The sequence below is a fragment of the Coregonus lavaretus genome (assembly GCF_964263955.1).
Source record: "Coregonus lavaretus genome assembly, contig: HAP1_SCAFFOLD_436, whole genome shotgun sequence".
Lineage (NCBI taxonomy): Eukaryota > Metazoa > Chordata > Actinopteri > Salmoniformes > Salmonidae > Coregonus > Coregonus lavaretus.
This window is the reverse complement of record NW_028161380.1, coordinates 100996-123764: the sequence shown is the minus strand read 5'-3', so window position 1 is coordinate 123764 and position 22769 is coordinate 100996. Positions and strand designations below refer to the sequence as shown.

At 45.2% G+C, this 22769-nt stretch overlaps 1 protein-coding gene across 1 annotated transcript in view; it reads right to left on the bottom strand.

The window, feature by feature from the left end:
* Positions 1–22769, bottom strand: part of ak5 (adenylate kinase 5) — a 155522-nt gene that overhangs the window by 64862 nt on the left and 67891 nt on the right. Inside the window, 1 exon segment of the mRNA XM_084195324.1 lies at positions 14539–14730. Coding sequence (XP_084051450.1) covers positions 14539–14730 — 192 coding nt within the window.

Genomic DNA, 22769 nt, shown 5'->3' with positions numbered 1-22769 from the left:
AGAGATGGGGAGGCAGACAGGCGAGATAGGGAGACAGACAGGCGAGATAGGGAGACAGACAGGAGGCAGGAGATAGGGAGACAGACAGGAGGCAGGAGATCGGGAGACAGACAGGAGGCAGGAGATCGGGAGACAGACAGGCGAGATAGGGAGACAGACAGGAGGCAGGAGAGATAGGGAGACAGACAGGAGGCAGGAGATCGGGAGGCAGACAGGAGAGATGGGGAGGCAGACAGGCGAGATAGGGAGGCAGACAGGCGAGATAGGGAGGCAGACAGGCGAGATAGGGAGGCAGACAGGCGAGATAGGGAGGCAGACAGGCGAGATAGGGAGGCAGACAGGCGAGATAGGGAGGCAGACAGGCGAGATAGGGAGGCAGACAGGAGGCAGACAGGAGAGATAGGGAGGCAGACAGGAGAGATAGGGAGGCAGACAGGAGGCAGACAGGAGAGATGGGGAGGCAGACAGGAGGCAGACAGGAGAGATAGGGAGGCAGACAGGAGAGATAGGGAGGCAGACAGGAGGCAGACAGGCGAGATAGGGAGGCAGACAGGCGAGATAGGGAGGCAGACAGGAGAGATAGGGAGGCAGACAGGAGAGATAGGGAGGCAGACAGGAGGCAGACAGGCGAGATAGGGAGGCAGACAGGCGAGATAGGGAGGCAGACAGGCGAGATAGGGAGGCAGACAGGCGAGATAGGGAGGCAGACAGGCGAGATAGGGAGTCAGACAGGAGGCAGACAGGAGAGATAGGGAGTCAGACAGGAGAGATAGGGAGTCAGACAGGAGAGGTAGGGAGTCAGACAGGAGAGATAGGGAGTCAGACAGGAGAGATAGGGAGTCAGACAGGAGAGATAGGGAGTCAGACAGGAGAGATAGGGAGTCAGACAGGAGAGATAGGGAGTCAGACAGGAGAGATAGGGAGTCAGACAGGAGAGATAGGGAGTCAGACAGGAGAGATGGGGAGACAGACAGGAGAGATGGGGAGACAGACAGAAGAGATAGGGAGACAGACAGGAGAGATAGGGAGACAGACATAGGGAGACAGACATAGGGAGACAGACATAGGGAGACAGACAGGAGAGATAGGGAGACAGACAGGAGAGATAGGGAGACAGACAGGAGAGATAGGGAGTCAGGCAGGAGAGATAGGGAGACAGACAGGAGAGATAGGGAGTCAGACAGGAGAGATAGGGAGACAGACAGGAGAGATAGGGAGACAGACAGGAGAGATAGGGAGGCAGACAGGAGAGATGGGGAGGCAGACAGGAGAGATAGGGAGGCAGACAGGAGGCAGACAGGAGAGATAGGGAGACAGGGAGAAAGACATAGGGAGACAGACAGGAGAGATAGGGAGACAGACAGGAGAGATGGGGAGGCAGACAGGAGAGATGGGGAGACAGACAGGAGGCAGGAGATAGGGAGGCAGACAGGAGAGATGGGGAGGCAGACAGGAGAGATGGGGAGGCAGACAGGAGAGATGGGGAGGCAGACAGGAGAGATGGGGAGGCAGACAGGAGAGATGGGGAGGCAGACAGGAGAGATGGGGAGGCAGACAGGAGAGATGGGGAGGCAGACAGGAGAGATGGGGAGGCAGATAGGAGAGATAGGGAGACAGACAGGCGAGATAGGGAGGCAGACAGGCGAGATAGGGAGGCAGACAGGCGAGATAGGGAGGCAGACAGGAGAGGTAGGGAGTCAGACAGGAGAGGTAGGGAGTCAGACAGGAGAGATAGGGAGTCAGACAGGAGAGATAGGGAGTCAGACAGGAGAGATAGGGAGTCAGACAGGAGAGATAGGGAGTCAGACAGGCGAGATAGGGAGTCAGACAGGCGAGATAGGGAGTCAGACAGGCGAGATAGGGAGACAGACAGGAGAGATAGGGAGACAGACAGGAGACAGACAGGAGAGATAGGGAGTCAGACAGGAGAGATAGGGAGTCAGACAGGAGAGATAGGGAGGCAGACAGGAGAGATGGGGAGGCAGACAGGAGAGATGGGGAGGCAGACAGGAGAGATGGGGAGGCAGACAGGAGAGATAGGGAGGCAGACAGGAGAGATAGGGAGGCAGACAGGAGGCAGACAGGAGAGATAGGGAGTCAGACAGGAGAGATAGGGAGTCAGACAGGAGAGATAGGGAGTCAGACAGGAGAGATAGGGAGTCAGACAGGCGAGATAGGGAGACAGACAGGAGGCAGACAGGAGAGATAGGGAGTCAGACAGGAGAGGTAGGGAGTCAGACAGGAGAGATAGGGAGTCAGACAGGAGAGATAGGGAGTCAGACAGGAGAGATAGGGAGACAGACAGGAGACAGACAGGAGAGATAGGGAGTCAGACAGGAGAGATAGGGAGTCAGACAGGAGAGATAGGGAGGCAGACAGGAGAGATAGGGAGACAGACAGGAGAGATAGGGAGGCAGACAGGAGAGATAGGGAGGCAGACAGGAGAGATGGGGAGACAGACAGGAGGCAGACAGGAGAGATAGGGAGGCAGACAGGAGAGATAGGGAGTCAGACAGGAGAGATAGGGAGACAGACAGGAGACAGACAGGAGAGATAGGGAGTCAGACAGGAGAGATAGGGAGTCAGACAGGAGAGATAGGGAGGCAGACAGGAGAGATGGGGAGGCAGACAGGAGAGATAGGGAGTCAGACAGGAGAGATAGGGAGTCAGACAGGAGAGATAGGGAGACAGACAGGAGAGATAGGGAGACAGACAGGAGACAGACAGGAGAGATAGGGAGTCAGACAGGAGAGATAGGGAGTCAGACAGGAGAGATAGGGAGTCAGACAGGAGAGATAGGGAGACAGACAGGAGACAGACAGGAGAGATAGGGAGTCAGACAGGAGAGATAGGGAGTCAGACAGGAGAGATAGGGAGTCAGACAGGAGAGATAGGGAGGCAGACAGGAGAGATGGGGAGGCAGACAGGAGAGATAGGGAGGCAGACAGGAGAGATAGGGAGACAGACAGGAGACAGACAGGAGAGATAGGGAGTCAGACAGGAGAGATAGGGAGTCAGACAGGAGAGATAGGGAGGCAGACAGGAGAGATAGGGAGACAGACAGGAGAGATAGGGAGGCAGACAGGAGAGATAGGGAGGCAGACAGGAGAGATGGGGAGACAGACAGGAGGCAGACAGGAGAGATAGGGAGGCAGACAGGAGAGATAGGGAGTCAGACAGGAGAGATAGGGAGACAGACAGGAGACAGACAGGAGAGATAGGGAGTCAGACAGGAGAGATAGGGAGTCAGACAGGAGAGATAGGGAGGCAGACAGGAGAGATGGGGAGGCAGACAGGAGAGATAGGGAGTCAGACAGGAGAGATAGGGAGTCAGACAGGAGAGATAGGGAGACAGACAGGAGAGATAGGGAGACAGACAGGAGACAGACAGGAGAGATAGGGAGTCAGACAGGAGAGATAGGGAGTCAGACAGGAGAGATAGGGAGTCAGACAGGAGAGATAGGGAGACAGACAGGAGACAGACAGGAGAGATAGGGAGTCAGACAGGAGAGATAGGGAGTCAGACAGGAGAGATAGGGAGTCAGACAGGAGAGATAGGGAGGCAGACAGGAGAGATGGGGAGGCAGACAGGAGAGATAGGGAGGCAGACAGGAGGCAGACAGGAGAGATAGGGAGGCAGACAGGAGAGATAGGGAGTCAGACAGGAGAGATAGGGAGGCAGACAGGAGAGATGGGGAGGCAGACAGGAGAGATAGGGAGGCAGACAGGAGAGATAGGGAGGCAGACAGGAGGCAGACAGGAGAGATAGGGAGGCAGACAGGAGAGATAGGGAGTCAGAAAGGAGAGATAGGGAGTCAGACAGGAGAGATAGGGAGTCAGACAGGAGAGATAGGGAGTCAGACAGGAGAGATAGGGAGGCAGACAGGAGACAGACAGGAGAGATAGGGAGGCAGACAGGAGAGATAGGGAGTCAAACAGGAGGCAGGAGAGACAGGGAGGCAGACAGGAGAGATGGGGAGACAGACAGGAGAGATAGGGAGACAGACATGAGAGATAGGGAGACAGACATAGGGAGGAAGACATAGGGAGACAGACAGGAGAGATAGGGAGACAGACAGGAGAGATAGGGAGACAGACAGGAGAGATAGGGAGTCAGGCAGGAGAGATAGGGAGACAGACAGGAGAGATAGGGAGACAGACAGGAGAGATAGGGAGTCAGACAGGAGAGATAGGGAGTCAGACAGGAGAGATAGGGAGACAGACAGGAGACAGACAGGAGAGATAGGGAGTCAGACAGGAGAGATAGGGAGTCAGACAGGAGAGATAGGGAGTCAGACAGGAGAGATAGGGAGGCAGACAGGAGAGATGGGGAGGCAGACAGGAGAGATAGGGAGGCAGACAGGAGAGATAGGGAGGCAGACAGGAGGCAGACAGGAGAGATAGGGAGGCAGACAGGAGAGGTAGGGAGTCAGACAGGAGAGATAGGGAGGCAGACAGGAGAGATAGGGAGGCAGACAGGAGAGATAGGGAGGCAGACAGGAGAGATAGGGAGGCAGACAGGAGAGATAGGGAGTCAGACAGGAGGCAGACAGGAGAGATAGGGAGGCAGACAGGAGACAGACAGGAGAGATAGGGAGTCAGACAGGAGAGATAGGGAGTCAAACAGGAGGCAGGAGAGACAGGGAGGCAGACAGGAGAGATGGGGAGACAGACAGGAGAGATGGGGAGACAGACAGGAGAGATAGGGAGACAGACATGAGAGATAGGGAGACAGACATAGGGAGACAGACATAGGGAGACAGACAGGAGAGATAGGGAGACAGACAGGAAAGATAGGGAGACAGACAGGAGAGATAGGGAGTCAGGCAGGAGAGATAGGGAGACAGACAGGAGAGATAGGGAGTCAGGCAGGAGAGATAGGGAGACAGACAGGAGAGATAGGGAGACAGGCAGGAGAGATAGGGAGTCAGGCAGGAGAGATAGGGAGACAGACAGGAGAGATAGGGAGACAGACAGGAGGCAGGAGAGATGGGGAGACAGACAGGAGAGATAGGGAGGCAGACAGGAGAGATAGGGAGGCAGACAGGAGAGATGGGGAGGCAGACAGGAGAGATAGGGAGGCAGACAGGAGAGATAGGGAGACAGACAGGAGAGATAGGGAGGCAGACAGGAGACAGACAGGAGAGATAGGGAGTCAGACAGGAGAGATAGGGAGTCAAACAGGAGGCAGGAGAGACAGGGAGGCAGACAGGAGAGATGGGGAGACAGACAGGAGAGATGGGGAGACAGACAGGAGAGATAGGGAGACAGACATGAGAGATAGGGAGACAGACATAGGGAGACAGACATAGGGAGACAGACAGGAGAGATGGGGAGGCAGACAGGAGAGATGGGGAGGCAGACAGGAGAGATGGGGAGGCAGACAGGAGAGATATGGAGGCAGAAAGGAGAGATGGGGAGGCAGACAGGAGAGATGGGGAGGCAGACAGGAGAGATGGGGAGGCAGACAGGAGAGATATGGAGGCAGACAGGAGAGATAGGGAGACAGGGAGACAGACATAGGGAGACAGACATAGGGAGACAGACAGGAGAGATAGGGAGACAGACAGGAGAGATGGGGAGACAGACAGGAGGCAGGAGAGATGGGGAGACAGACAGGAGAGATAGGGAGATAGGCAGGAGATATGGGGAGGCAGACAGGAGAGATGGGGAGGCAGACAGGAGAGATGGGGAGGCAGACAGGAGAGATGGGGAGGCAGACAGGAGAGATAGGGAGACAGACATGAGAGATAGGGAGACAGACATGAGAGATAGGGAGACCTGAGTGTATGGTATTAGTCTCTAATGCTCCCACTGAATGTTTGGTATTAGTCTCTAATGCTCCACCTGAATGTTTGGTATTAGTCTCTAATGCTCCACCTGAATGTTTGGTATTAGTCTCTAATGCTCCACCTGAATGTTTGGTATTAGTCTCTAATGCTCCACCTGAATGTTTGGTATTAGTCTCTAATGCTCCCACTGAATGTTTGGTATTAGTCTCTCTAATGCTCCCACTGAATGTTTGGTATTAGTCTCTAATGCTCCCACTGAATGTTTGGTATTAGTCTCTAATGCTCCACCTGAATGTTTGGTATTAGTCTCTAATGCTCCCACTGAATGTTTGGTATTAGTCTCTAATGCTCCCACTGAATGTTTGGTATTAGTCTCTAATGCTCCACCTGAATGTTTGGTATTAGTCTCTAATGCTCCCACTGAATGTTTGGTATTAGTCTCTAATGCTCCCACTGAATGTTTGGTATTAGTCTCTAATGCTCCACCTGAATGTTTGGTATTAGTCTCTAATGCTCCCACTGAATGTTTGGTATTAGTCTCTAATGCTCCCACTGAATGTTTGGTATTAGTCTCTAATGCTCCCACTGAATGTTTGGTATTAGTCTCTAATGCTCCCACTGAATGTTTGGTATTAGTCTCTAATGCTCCACCTGAATGTTTGGTATTAGTCTCTAATGCTCCCACTGAATGTTTGGTATTAGTCTCTAATGCTCCACCTGAATGTTTGGTATTAGTCTCTAATGCTCCCACTGAATGTTTGGTATTAGTCTCTAATGCTCCCACTGAATGTTTGGTATTAGTCTCTAATGCTCCACCTGAATGTTTGGTATTAGTCTCTAATGCTCCCACTGAATGTTTGGTATTAGTCTCTAATGCTCCCACTGAATGTTTGGTATTAGTCTCTAATGCTCCACCTGAATGTTTGGTATTAGTCTCTAATGCTCCACCTGAATGTTTGGTATTAGTCTCTAATGCTCCACCTGAATGTTTGGTATTAGTCTCTAATGATCCACCTGAATGTTTGGTATTAGTCTCTAATGCTCCCACTGAATGTTTGGTATTAGTCTCTCTAATGCTCCCACTGAATGTTTGGTATTAGTCTCTAATGCTCCCACTGAATGTTTGGTATTAGTCTCTAATGCTCCACCTGAATGTTTGGTATTAGTCTCTAATGCTCCCACTGAATGTTTGGTATTAGTCTCTAATGCTCCCACTGAATGTTTGGTATTAGTCTCTAATGCTCCACCTGAATGTTTGTATTAGTCTCTAATGCTCCCACTGAATGTTTGGTATTAGTCTCTAATGCTCCCACTGAATGTTTGGTATTAGTCTCTAATGCTCCACCTGAATGTTTGGTATTAGTCTCTAATGCTCCCACTGAATGTTTGGTATTAGTCTCTAATGCTCCCACTGAATGTTTGGTATTAGTCTCTAATGCTCCCACTGAATGTTTGGTATTAGTCTCTAATGCTCCACCTGAATGTTTGGTATTAGTCTCTCTAATGCTCCCACTGAATGTTTGGTATTAGTCTCTAATGCTCCACCTGAATGTTTGGTATTAGTCTCTAATGCTCCACCTGAATGTTTGGTATTAGTCTCTAATGCTCCCACTGAATGTTTGGTATTAGTCTCTAATGCTCCACCTGAATGTTTGGTATTAGTCTCTAATGCTCCACCTGAATGTTTGGTATTAGTCTCTAATGCTCCACCTGAATGTTTGGTATTAGTCTCTAATGCTCCCACTGAATGTTTGGTATTAGTCTCTAATGCTCCCACTGAATGTTTGGTATTAGTCTCTAATGCTCCACCTGAATGTTTGGTATTAGTCTCTAATGCTCCACCTGAATGTTCGGTATTAGTCTCTAATGCTCCACCTGACTGTTTGGTATTAGTCTCTAATGCTCCCACTGAATGTTTGGTATTAGTCTCTAATGCTCCCACTGAATGTTTGGTATTAGTCTCTAATGCTCCCACTGAATGTTTGGTATTAGTCTCTAATGCTCCACCTGAATGTTTGGTATTAGTCTCTAATGCTCCCACTGAATGTTTGGTATTAGTCTCTAATGCTCCACCTGAATGTTTGGTATTAGTCTCTAATGCTCCCACTGAATGTTTGGTATTAGTCTCTAATGCTCCCACTGAATGTTTGGTATTAGCCTCTAATGCTCCCACTGAATGTTTGGTATTAGTCTCTAATGCTCCCACTGAATGTTTGGTATTAGTCTCTAATGCTCCCACTGAATGTTTGGTATTAGTCTCTAATGCTCCCACTGAATGTTTGGTATTAGTCTCTAATGCTCCACCTGAATGTTTGGAATTAGTCTCTAATGCTCCCTCTGAATGTTTGGTATTAGTCTCTAATGCTCCACCTGAATGTTTGGTATTAGTCTCTAATGCTCCACCTGAATGTTTGGTATTAGTCTCTAATGCTCCACCTGAATGTTTGGTATTAGTCTCTAATGCTCCCACTGAATGTTTGGTATTAGTCTCTAATGCTCCACCTGAATGTTTGGTATTAGTCTCTAATGCTCCCACTGAATGTTTGGTATTAGTCTCTAATGCTCCCACTGAATGTTTGGTATTAGTCTCTAATGCTCCCACTGAATGTTTGGTATTAGTCTCTAATGCTCCACCTGAATGTTTGGTATTAGTCTCTAATGCTCCACCTGAATGTTTGGTATTAGTCTCTAATGCTCCACCTGAATGTTTGGTATTAGTCTCTAATGCTCCCACTGAATGTTTGGTATTAGTCTCTAATGCTCCCACTGAATGTTTGGTATTAGTCTCTAATGCTCCCACTGAATGTTTGGTATTAGTCTCTAATGCTCCCACTAAATGTTTGGTATTAGTCTCTCTAATGCTCCCACTGAATGTTTGGGATTAGTCTCTAATGCTCCCACTGAATGTTTGGTATTAGTCTCTAATGCTCCCACTGAATGTTTGGTATTAGTCTCTAATGCTCCCACTGAATGTTTGGTATTAGTCTCTAATGCTCCACCTGAATGTTTGGTATTAGTCTCTAATGCTCCCACTGAATGTTTGGTATTAGTCTCTAATGCTCCCACTGAATGTTTGGTATTAGTCTCTAATGCTCCACCTGAATGTTTGGTATTAGTCTCTAATGCTCCCACTGAATGTTTGGTATTAGTCTCTAATGCTCCCACTGAATGTTTGGTATTAGTCTCTAATGCTCCACCTGAATGTTTGGTATTAGTCTCTAATGCTCCACCTGAATGTTTGGTATTAGTCTCTAATGCTCCACCTGAATGTTTGGTATTAGTCTCTAATGCTCCCACTGAATGTTTGGTATTAGTCTCTAATGCTCCACCTGAATGTTTGGTATTAGTCTCTAATGCTCCCACTGAATGTTTGGTATTAGTCTCTAATGCTCCACCTGAATGTTTGGTATTAGTCTCTAATGCTCCCACTGAATGTTTGGTATTAGTCTCTAATGCTCCACCTGAATGTTTGGTATTAGTCTCTAATGCTCCCACTGAATGTTTGGTATTAGTCTCTAATGCTCCCACTGAATGTTTGGTATTAGTCTCTAATGCTCCCACTGAATGTTTGGTATTAGTCTCTAATGCTCCACCTGAATGTTTGGTATTAGTCTCTAATGCTCCCACTGAATGTTTGGTATTAGTCTCTAATGCTCCACCTGAATGTTTGGTATTAGTCTCTAATGCTCCACCTGAATGTTTGGTATTAGTCTCTAATGCTCCCACTGAATGTTTGGTATTAGTCTCTAATGCTCCACCTGAATGTTTGGTATTAGTCTCTAATGCTCCACCTGAATGTTTGGTATTAGTCTCTAATGCTCCCACTGAATGTTTGGTATTAGTCTCTAATGCTCCCACTGAATGTTTGGTATTAGTCTCTAATGCTCCCACTGAATGTTTGGTATTAGTCTCTAATGCTCCCACTGAATGTTTGGTATTAGTCTCTAATGCTCCCACTGAATGTTTGGTATTAGTCTCTAATGCTCCCACTGAATGTTTGGTATTAGTCTCTAATGCTCCACCTGAATGTTTGGTATTAGTCTCTAATGCTCCACCTGAATGTTTGGTATTAGTCTCTAATGCTCCCACTGAATGTTTGGTATTAGTCTCTAATGCTCCACCTGAATGTTTGGTATTAGTCTCTAATGCTCCACCTGAATGTTTGGTATTAGTCTCTAATGCTCCACCTGAATGTTTGGTATTAGTCTCTAATGCTCCACTGAATGTTTGGTATTAGTCTCTAATGCTCCCACTGAATGTTTGGTATTAGTCTCTAATGCTCCACCTGAATGTTTGGTATTAGTCTCTAATGCTCCACCTGAATGTTTGGTATTAGTCTCTAATGCTCCACCTGAATGTTTGGTATTAGTCTCTAATGCTCCACCTGAATGTTTGGTATTAGTCTCTAATGCTCCCACTGAATGTTTGGTATTAGTCTCTCTAATGCTCCCACTGAATGTTTGGTATTAGTCTCTAATGCTCCCACTGAATGTTTGGTATTAGTCTCTAATGCTCCCACTGAATGTTTGGTATTAGTCTCTAATGCTCCACCTGAATGTTTGGTATTAGTCTCTAATGCTCCACCTGAATGTTTGGTATTAGTCTCTAATGCTCCACCTGAATGTTTGGTATTAGTCTCTAATGCTCCCACTGAATGTTTGGTATTAGTCTCTAATGCTCCACCTGAATGTTTGGTATTAGTCTCTAATGCTCCACCTGAATGTTTGGTATTAGTCTCTAATGCTCCCACTGAATGCTTGGTATTAGTCTCTAATGCTCCCACTGAATGTTTGGTATTAGTCTCTAATGCTCCACCTGAATGTTTGGTATTAGTCTCTAATGCTCCACCTGAATGTTTGGTATTAGTCTCTAATGCTCCACCTGAATGTTTGGTATTAGTCTCTAATGCTCCACCTGAATGTTTGGTATTAGTCTCTAATGCTCCACCTGAATGTTTGTATTAGTCTCTAATGCTCCCACTGAATGTTTGGTATTAGTCTCTAATGCTCCCACTGAATGTTTGGTATTAGTCTCTAATGCTCCACCTGAATGTTTGGTATTAGTCTCTAATGCTCCCACTGAATGTTTGGTATTAGTCTCTAATGTTCCCACTGAATGTTTGGTATTAGTCTCTAATGCTCCACCTGAATGTTTGGTATTAGTCTCTAATGCTCCCACTGAATGTTTGGTATTAGTCTCTAATGCTCCACCTGAATGTTTGGTATTAGTCTCTAATGCTCCCACTGAATGTTTGTTATTAGTCTCTAATGCTCCACCTGAATGTTTGGTATTAGTCTCTAATGCTCCACCTGAATGTTTGGTATTAGTCTCTAATGCTCCCACTGAATGTTTGGTATTAGTCTCTAATGCTCCCACTGAATGTTTGGTATTAGTCTCTAATGCTCCCACTGAATGTTTGGTATTAGTCTCTAATGCTCCACCTGAATGTTTGGTATTAGTCTCTAATGCTCCACCTGAATGTTTGGTATTAGTCTCTAATGCTCCCACTGAATGTTTGGTATTAGTCTCTAATGCTCCCACTGAATGTTTGGTATTAGTCTCTAATGCTCCACCTGAATGTTTGGTATTAGTCTCTAATGCTCCACCTGAATGTTTGGTATTAGTCTCTAATGCTCCACCTGAATGTTTGGTATTAGTCTCTAATGCTCCACCTGAATGTTTGGTATTAGTCTCTAATGCTCCACCTGAATGTTTGGTATTAGTCTCTAATGCTCCCACTGAATGTTTGGTATTAGTCTCTAATGCTCCCACTGAATGTTTGGTATTAGTCTCTAATGCTCCACCTGAATGTTTGGTATTAGTCTCTAATGCTCCCACTGAATGTTTGGTATTAGTCTCTAATGCTCCCACTGAATGTTTGGTATTAGTCTCTAATGCTCCACCTGAATGTTTGGTATTAGTCTCTAATGCTCCCACTGAATGTTTGGTATTAGTCTCTAATGCTCCACCTGAATGTTTGGTATTAGTCTCTAATGCTCCCACTGAATGTTTGTTATTAGTCTCTAATGCTCCACCTGAATGTTTGGTATTAGTCTCTAATGCTCCACCTGAATGTTTGGTATTAGTCTCTAATGCTCCCACTGAATGTTTGGTATTAGTCTCTAATGCTCCCACTGAATGTTTGGTATTAGTCTCTAATGCTCCCACTGAATGTTTGGTATTAGTCTCTAATGCTCCACCTGAATGTTTGGTATTAGTCTCTAATGCTCCCACTGTATGTTTGGTATTAGTCTCTAATGCTCCACCTGAATGTTTGGTATTAGTCTCTCTAATGCTCCCACTGAATGTTTGGTATTAGTCTCTAATGCTCCCACTGAATGTTTGGTATTAGTCTCTAATGCTCCCACTGAATGTTTGGTATTAGTCTCTAATGCTCCCACTGAATGTTTGGTATTAGTCTCTAATGCTCCACCTGAATGTTTTGTATTCGTCTCTAATGCTCCCACTGAATTATTGTTATTAGTCTCTAATGCTCCACCTGAATGTTTGGTATTAGTCTCTAATGCTCCCACTGAATGTTTGGTATTAGTCTCTAATGCTCCACCTGAATGTTTGGTATTAGTCTCTAATGCTCCCACTGAATGTTTGGTATTAGTCTCTAATGCTCCACCTGAATGTTTGGTATTGGTCTCTAATGATCCCACTGAATGTTTGGTATTAGTCTCTAATGCTCCACCTGAATGTTTGGTATTAGTCTCTAATGCTCCACCTGAATGTTTGGTATTAGTCTCTAATGCTCCCACTGAATGTTTGGTATTAGTCTCTAATGCTCCCACTGAATGTTTGGTATTAGTCTCTAATGCTCCCACTGAATGTTTGGTATTAGTCTCTAATGCTCCCACTGAATGTTTGGTATTAGTCTCTAATGCTCCCACTGAATGTTTGGTATTAGTCTCTAATGCTCCACCTGAATGTTTGGTATTAGTCTCTAATGCTCCACCTGAATGTTTGGTATTAGTCTCTAATGCTCCCACTGAATGTTTGGTATTAGTCTCTAATGCTCCCACTGAATGTTTGGTATTAGTCTCTAATGCTCCACCTGAATGTTTGGTATTAGTCTCTCTAATGCTCCCACTGAATGTTTGGTATTAGTCTCTAATGCTCCCACTGAATGTTTGGTATTAGTCTCTAATGCTCCCACTGAATGTTTGGTATTAGTCTCTAATGCTCCCACTGAATGTTTGGTATTAGTCTCTAATGCTCCACCTGAATGTTTGGTATTAGTCTCTAATGCTCCCACTGAATGTTTGGTATTAGTCTCTAATGCTCCACCTGAATGTTTGGTATTAGTCTCTCTAATGCTCCCACTGAATGTTTGGTATTAGTCTCTAATGCTCCACCTGAATGTTTGGTATTAGTCTCTCTAATGCTCCCACTGAATGTTTGGTATTAGTCTCTAATGCTCCCACTGAATGTTTGGTATTAGTCTCTAATGCTCCCACTGAATGTTTGGTATTAGTCTCTAATGCTCCCACTGAATGTTTGGTATTAGTCTCTAATGCTCCCACTGAATGTTTGGTATTAGTCTCTAATGCTCCACCTGAATGTTTGGTATTAGTCTCTAATGCTCCCACTGAATGTTTGGTATTAGTCTCTAATGCTCCACCTGAATGTTTGGTATTAGTCTCTCTAATGCTCCACCTGAATGTTTGGTATTAGTCTCTAATGCTCCCACTGAATGTTTGGTATTAGTCTCTAATGCTCCACCTGAATGTTTGGTATTAGTCTCTAATGCTCCCACTGAATGTTTGGTATTAGTCTCTAATGCTCCCACTGAATGTTTGGTATTAGTCTCTAATGCTCCACCTGAATGTTTGGTATTGGTCTCTAATGATCCCACTGAATGTTTGGTATTAGTCTCTAATGCTCCACCTGAATGTTTGGTATTAGTCTCTAATGCTCCACCTGAATGTTTGGTATTAGTCTCTAATGCTCCCACTGAATGTTTGGTATTAGTCTCTAATGCTCCCACTGAATGTTTGGTATTAGTCTCTAATGCTCCCACTGAATGTTTGGTATTAGTCTCTAATGCTCCCACTGAATGTTTGGTATTAGTCTCTAATGCTCCCACTGAATGTTTGGGATTAGTCTCTAATGCTCCCACTGAATGTTTGGTATTAGTCTCTAATGCTCCCACTGAATGTTTGGTATTAGTCTCTAATGCTCCCACTGAATGTTTGGTATTAGTCTCTAATGCTCCACCTGAATGTTTGGGATTAGTCTCTAATGCTCCTAACACTAGCTCCTAACCCTAACCCTTAACGTAATTCTAACCCTAAAACTAATTCTAACCTTAACCCTAAACCCCCTAGAAATAGCATTTGACCTTGTGGGGACCAACAAAATGTCCCCAGTTGATCAAATGTTTGTTCGTTTACTATTGTTGTGGGGACTTCTGGTTCCCACAGGTATAGTTAAACACGTCCACACACACACACACACACACACACACAGACACAGACACACACACACACACACACACACACACACCTCGCTAATAGACCTCTACACACCAGGCTATGGAGGAGACCAATAGCATACAGTTAACACCATTACTGCCTTCCTGTCATTCAGATCAACAGCAAGGCTCTGGTCCTGTGGATGGCAGATGGACGGACAGATGGACTGTGAGGTCTAATGAAGTATCAATTCATTCAAGTTGTTTGTTCAAGGGAGACTCTCAATAATAAAGGAAACAATAGTAACGCACACAGCCTTGTCTTACCGTGACGATGAGTCCCCTCTCCTGGAAGTATTTGACCAAGGGTATGGTGTTCTGTTTGAAGTTGGTGAGGCGGCGCTCCGTGGCGTTGGGGTTGTCGTCAGGACGACCCGTCGCCACCGCGCGCTTCTCCAGGCGCTCCTTCAGACGGTGGTTTGCACAGGACAGGAACACCACTAGGTCCGGAGTACAGATCTATTGGTGGAGATGTACATTATTATATTATTCAGACAGTGGTGTTATGTTCCCTAAAGACAAACATAAATCACGTCGCTAACAACAAAGGAGTCACTTCGACAACCAAAACAAAACAGAAGGGGTTTCAAACGTGTTCTGAAAAACACACGTGGTCCTCTGTAGCTCAATTGGTAGAGCATGGCGCTTGTAACGCCAGGGTAGTGGGTTCGATCCCCGGGACCACCCATACGTAAAAATGTATGCACACATGACTGTAAGTCGCTTTGGATAAAAGCGTCTGCTAAATGGCATATTATATTATATTATTATTATTATTCCCACTGAAAGGGTCCTAAAAGACACCCCCACCATGGATGCCTACTAGATTTTCCTCAGAAAAAGACAAAGTAAAGGAAAAAGCCACACCAACTTAGGATAATGATTTACAAAGAATAAACGTAATAGGTAAAAACACCAGATGTAGGCTTTGTTTGGCTTCCTAAAGTGGAAGAGCTAACGAGAGGTGGGCCAGTGCAGGTGAAATACATTCTGACTAATGAGACAACTCTCTGGGCCAGTGCAGGTGAAATATATTCTGACTAATGAGACAACTCTCTGGGCCAGTGCAGGTGAAATATATTCTGACTAATGAGACAACTCTCTGGGCCAGTGCAGGTGAAATACATTCTGACTAATGAGACAACTCTCTGGGCCAGTGCAGGTGAAACACATTCTGACTAATGAGACAACTCTCTGGGCCAGTGCAGGTATTCTGACTAATGAGACAACTCTCTGGGCCAGTGCAGGTGAAATATATTCTGACTAATGAGACAACTCTCTGGGCCAGTGCAGGTATTCTGACTAATGAGACAACTCTCTGGGCCAGTGCAGGTATTCTGACTAATGAGACAACTCTCTGGGCCAGTGCAGGTGAAATACATTTGGACTAACGAGATGATTCTCTGGACCATGTGAAACACATCCTGACTAACGAGATGACACTCTGGGCCAGGTGAAACACATCCTGACTAACGAGATGACACTCTGGGCCAGGTAAAACACATCCTGACTAACGAGATGACACTCTGGGCCAGGTAAAACACATCCTGACTAACGAGATGACACTCTGGGCCAGGTAAAACACATCCTGACTAACGAGATGACACTCTGGGCCAGGTAAAACACATCCTGACTAACGAGATGACACTCTGGGCCAGGTAAAACACATCCTGACTAACGAGATGACACTCTGGGCCAGGTAAAACACATCCTGACTAACGAGATGACACTCTGGGCCAGGTAAAACACATCCTGACTAACGAGATGACTCTCTGGGCCAGGTGAAACACATTGTGACTAATGAGATGACACTTTGTGCCAGCACAGGTGAAATACATTTGAACTAACAAGATGATTCTCTGGACCATGTGAAACACATCCTGACTAACGAGGTGACCCTCTAGGCCAGGTGAAACAAACCCTGACTCACGAGATTACTCTTTAGAACAGGTGAAAAAAACATCCTGACCAACGAGATGACTCTGTCGGCCAGATGTAACACGTCCTGACTAACAGGATGACTCTCTGGCCCAGGTAAAAAACAAAACTTCCTGACTAACCACATGACTCTTTCAACCAGGTAAGACATCCTGACTAACGAGATGAATCGCTGGGCCAGGTGTATCACATCCTGACTAACGAGATGAATCGCTGGGCCAGGTGAAAAACATCCTGACGAACAAGATGACTATTTTGACCAAGTAACACATCCTGACTAATGAGATGACACTCTGGGCCAGGACTGGTGAAACCATCCTGACTAACGAGATGACTCTTTCGACCAGGTAACATATCCCTTCTAACGAGATGACTCTCTGGGCCAGGTGAAACACATCCTGTCTAATGAGATGACTCTCTGGACCAGGTGAAACATATTGTCACTAATGAGATGACTCTCTGGGCCAGGTGCAACACATCCTGTCTAATGAGATGACTCTCTGGACCAGGTGAAACATATTGTGACTAATGAGATGACTCTCTGGAAGAGGTGAAACACATCGTGACTAATGAGATGACTCTCTGGAAGAGGTGAAACATATTGTGACTAATGAGATGAATCTCTGGAAGAGGTGAAACATATTGTGACTAATGAGATGACTCTCTGGAAGAGGTGAAACACATCCTGTCTAATGAGATGACTCTCTGGAAGAGGTGAAACACATCCTGGCTAACAAAATTACTCTCTGGACCAGGTGAAACACATCCTGACTAAAGATGCTGGGAGTGAGTCGGGAAGCAGGAGCGATTGTGGGAGCGACTGGAATTATTTTCACTCTATTGGGTTTCAGTGTGTATATACAGTGGGGAGAACAAGTATTTGATACACTGCCGATTTTGCAGGTTTTCCTACTTACAAAGCATGTAGAGGTCTGTAATTTTTTATCATAGGTACACTTCAACTGTGAGAGACAGAATCTAAAATAAAAATCCAGAAAATCACATTGTATGATTTTTAAGTAATTGATTTGCATTTTATTGCATGACATAAGTATTTTATACATCAGAAAAGCAGAACTTAATATTTGGTACAGAAACCTTTGTTTGCAATTACAGAGATCATACGTTTCCTGTAGGTCTTGACCAGGTTTGCACACACTGCAGCAGGGATTTTGGCCCACTCCTCCATACAGACCTTCTCCAGATCCTTCAGGTTTCGGGGCTGTCGCTGGGCAATACGGACTTTCAGCTCCCTCCAAAGATTTTCTATTGGGTTCAGGTCTGGAGACTGGCAGGCCACTCCAGGACCTTGAGATGCTTCTTACGGAGCCACTCCTTAGTTGCCCTGGCTGTGTGTTTCGGGTCGTTGTCATGCTGGAAGACCCAGCCACGACCCATCTTCAATGCTCTTACTGAGGGAAGGAGGTTGTTGGCCAAGATCTCTCGATACATGGCCCCATCCATCCTCCCCTAAATATGGTGCAGTCGTCCTGTCCCCTTTGCAGAAAAGCATCCCCAAATAATGATTTTTCCACCTCCATGCTTCACGGTTGGGATGGTGTTCTTGGGGTTGTACTCATCCTTCTTCTTCCTCCAAACACGGCGAGTGGAGTTTAGACCAAAAAGCTCTATTTTTGTCTCATCAGACCACATGACCTTCTCCGATTCCTCCTCTGGATCATCCAGATGGTCATTGGCAAACTTCAGACGGGCCTGGACATGCGCTGGCTTGAGCAGGGGGACCTTGCGTGCACTGCAGGATTTTAATCCATGACGGCATAGTGTGTTACTAATGGTTTTCTTTGAGACTGTGGTCCCAGCTCTCTTCAGGTCATTGACCAGGTCCTGCCGTGTAGTTCTGGGCTGATCCCTCACCTTCCTCATGATCATTGATGCCCCACGAGGTGAGATCTTGCATGGAGCCCCAGACTGAGGGTGATTGACCGTCATCTTGAACTTCTTCTATTTTCTAAAAATTGTGCCAACAGCTGTTGCCTTCTCACCAAGCTGCTTGCCTATTGTCCTGTAGCCCATCCCAGCCTTGTGCAGGTCTACAATTTTATCCCTGATGTCCTTACACAGCTCTCTGGTCTTGGCCATTGTGGAGAGGTTGGAGTCTGTTTGATTGAGTGTGTGGACAGGTGTCTTTTATACAGGTAACGAGTTCAAACAGGTGCAGTTAATACAGGTAATGAGTGGAGAACAGGAGGGCTTCTTAAAGAAAAACTAACAGGTCTGTGAGAGCTGGAATTCTTACTGGTTGGTAGGTGATCAAATACTTATGTTATGCAATAAAATGCAAATTAATTACTTAAAAATCATACAATGTGATTTTCTGGATTTTTGTTTTAGATTCCGTCTCTCACAGTTGAAGTGTACCTATGATAAAAATTACAGACCTCTACATGCTTTGTAAGTAGGAAAACCTGCAAAATCGGCAGTGTATCAAATACTTGTTCTCCCCACTGTATATATATATATATATATATATATTGATTCGTTTAGTTGTTTTAAGGTTATCTTGTCTCACTATCACTAAGCACGTATAGGGGTGGTGGGATCGTTGAGGTTGTTTTTCTCGAGGGCGCAACTCACGGAGGTTTGGAGAAAAAACTTAGTCAGCGGCACGGAGTAAAGATTCCTGCTGCGGCAGGGTGTTCAGTGGAAGAATGTAGCTTAGCAGTGGGTGCTATCATTGGGTACGATAGCATAAAATCAGTCTCAAGGATGAATAGCGCTGTAGTGATATTCTTAGATTCCATTGAAAAGGTGAATAGGATAGTTGAGAGTGGTGTTGTGTTGCGGGAGACGCAGACGCCGGTATTTCCGCTTATGAATCCGGCGAAGAAAGTTATACTTTCTAACGTGCCACCATTTGTTAGAGATGAAGTGTTGGAGCGAGAGTTATCTCGTCATGGTCAACTTGTACCTACAATAAAGAAGGTTATTTTTGGATGCAAATCTCCTTTGCTGAAACATGTCGTGTCTCATAGGAGACAAGTGCATATGATTTTAAAGAAGGATACTGACGAACTGAATTTAGCATTCAATTTTAAGATCGATGGATTTGATTATGTGTTCTACGCTTCTACTGAATCACTGAAATGTTTTGGCTGTGGAAGAGAGGGGCATTTGGTACGTTTTTTGTCCCGAGAACGAGCGTGCAGAGCCCGATAGCAGCTCTAGTGCTGGTGCAGCTAATGCACCACCGCGAAGGGATGAACATGCTAAGGGTGCAGGGAAAGGGAGAAGGTGGGCAGATGTGGTTGGAAAAGTAGAAAAGGAAAGCAGTGTGGATACGGGGGCAATTCTGGTAGATCAGAACAAAGACGGAGGGGAAACAGTCGGTGAGACTGCGTTTGGGGTCGCTGAGGTGGTGCTGGGAAATGAAATTGGAGTTCAAGAGGAGATTGAAATAATGGAAAAGGAAGCAGCTGTTTTCAAATAGGAAGAATTTAAGGGGTGGTGAAGGTTCTAATTCTAAGAGGAAAGTAGAGATTGATAAATCAGTTGAGTTTTCTTCTGGGGAGGATAGCGTCATCTGATGCATCACAACAAAATAGCGAGAGAAATGGGGTGGAAGGGAGGTATGGGATTGAGAAGGTACGTCAATTTCTGAATTTGACAAAAGGGAAGAAATATATTCAGGACTATAAATGTAACAGATTTTTTTTCCTGAAAGTGAATTGTTTATTGACTCAGCAAAGTTTCTGATGTCAAAAATAACAGGGGGAGGTTTGACAAGCCCTGAAATCGCTAGACTCAAGAAAGTGGTCACGAGAGTGACAAGTGATTTAAATTCTGAAGGAAATGAAAGAGTTCAGCCGCAGCCTTAACTCTGTAAAGAGTTTTCTCAGTATTTTTTTTCCCCAGCAGTTTTAAGATTTCATCTTTAAACGTAAATGGGGCGAGAGACGTTAAAAAAGAGCCGTGGTGTATGAGTTAATTAGGGGAAAGGGAAGTGACATACGTTTTCTACAAGAAACGCAGTAATATGGAAAATGAAGTTATGTGACAACAGGATTGTGGGGGGGTGGGGGGGGGGAGACAGTGGTGTGTAGTCATAAAAACTCAACTGGGTTTTTGCCTTTGTCAAACGAGGTTGAAGAGGTAGTTGAGGGGAGGTTATTAAAAGTTAGAGCGAGGTATGAAAACATCACTATGTGTCTGATAAATGTATATGCCCCAGTGGTGGCAGTTGAGAGGGTATGTTTTTTAGAGACATTATCAAATACCATTGAGAAATGTAATACTGAGGATTATTTATTTCTTGCTGGGGATTTTAACTGCACAGTCAGTGATTTAGATAGAAACCACAAAGAACCTCATATAGTCTCAAGGACTTTTAAAAACGCCTCATTGTAACACATGAACTGTGTGATATTTGGCGGAGTCAACATGGAGGCACGAGACAGTGGGCCCATGTGAGAGAGAGAGCACCATCTCTGTGGCCAGGTTAGATAGGTTTTATTGTTTTGAGGATCAATCTCAGGTCTGTAAATCAAGTGTGATAACCCCAGTGGGATTTTCGGATCATTGTTTAATAACAGAGGTGGTGTTCATTAACGCTGTAAAACCCAAAAGCTCATACTGGCATTTTTAATATAACTTTATTGAGTGATGCTCACTTCAGGAAATGTTTCAGGACCCATGTGAGAGAGAACAGGCTTTATTTTTGGTTGATAGTAGCCAGATTTCTAGGGAGGGAGTACCTCCGTTTTACAGAGGCCTTCTTAGGGTGTGGAGCATAATGAAGGTGTCCAGACGCACTTCAGCGGAGTCAGTGCATTGGCTGTTGGAGGAACCTCTGGTGTACGGGGCAAGACTGGATTGTACAACTGCAGCTGTTCCACATTTCTCCAATATTCTGGTGAAGGGCAAAATCATCACCTTAAAACAGTTCATGGCCATGGTTGGGCACCGCCTTAATGGATGGAGGACGGTTGGCTGAACATTTGGGGGTGAGGTCGGAAAGGATTGTCGGACAACTGCTGGGAAGCTGCAGGAAGGCTCTGTCAGCAGAAGAGTGGTTTATGCTTAATAGTCACAAGAAGAAGGTACAAGATGAAAACATCTCATTTCCAAGACTAGGGATTACACCCAATATCCCAGGGTCAGAAAGAAAGGCATTATTACTGGATTTGAGAGGGTTGGAAGAGGTGGGTTTGGATGAGGTGAATGGGAAAGACTTATATAGGGGGGGTGTCAAGGTGTTGAATAAAGATACATTGAAAAATAGAAAAGACACTCCATGGAGGGTAAAACTGGGCATTGATGACAAGGTAAAGCCAGCATGGAGAGCACTGTCCAAGCCACCGTTACAAAAGGGTACTGGGGATATGCAATGGAGGGTTTTGCATGGCATCATTGCAGTTAATGCTTTTGTATCTGTTATTAACTCAGATGTTGGAGATGGATGTCCTTTTGTGTAATATAAGATAAACTTTTTTTATGGAGTGTGAGAGGATAAAGCCTCTCTTTGAAATACTGGAGTCTTTGTTTACAGCTGTGGGGGAGATTTTCAAGAACAACATTTTTATTTTGGGGTTTCAATATAGTAAGCAACAGAAAAGAAAATGTCAACTGTCAATTTTTCTGAGTAGGAAACATAAGATAGATATGATATAGATATATAGGATATGAGCTGAGAGAAGCCTTACTAGATAGATAGATAGACATGGGATATGGGCAGGATGTGCCAATGCACCACACCACCAATACACAAAGAATACCTTTTACTATAGGTAAGTCCCGTAGAGGGATGTCACGTGACAAGATGGCGTATTGAACGCACAGCCGTGCGAATCATCAGGATAAAAACGTAATATTCAATATCAGTAAGTTTGACAAAATATTAGCACTTCACATACTCGTGGGTAATAGCATTCAATCTGGATAATAACACAAAACAAATCATAAAGCTAGAGAAATATATCAACAAATATTACAACAACAAGCAACACTCACACACGACGGAGGATAAACGAGGAGAATCAATCTCCAAGAGAAACCGCGACTCCTCGACGGATACAGAGGATTTATGCTTTTCACCACTGGGACTGGTAAGTGTGGAAAGCGATCTGTTGAAGTCGATAAATGACAAACTGGGCGTACTAGAGTTGGTCAGTAAAGATGTAAAGAAGATGAAGGCGAGTCTTGAAATGATGAAAAAGCTGCGATAATGGAGAAAGATACAAAAAAACTAAAAGGGACGGTCACTAAGATAGAAACGGACGTTAGGGAACTTAAAAAGGAGAACAACTTTCTGAGAGAAGCCTTACTAGACATACAAACTGCAGAACGGCGCAAAGTTTCTGTACCCAATCTTCAAGGAAAATAGATTAAAAGGGAAGCGTGTTGCTCTCGTAGTCGATAAACTGTATATTGACAACCAAATGTTCCGCGACACAAAGACTACTCATTTTACATTTAGCAGACGCTCTTATCCAGAGCGACTTACAGTTAGTGAATACATATATTTTTTTTATACTGGCCCCCCGTGGGAATCAAACCCACAACCCTGGCGTTGCAAACGCCATGCTCTATCAACTGAGCTACAT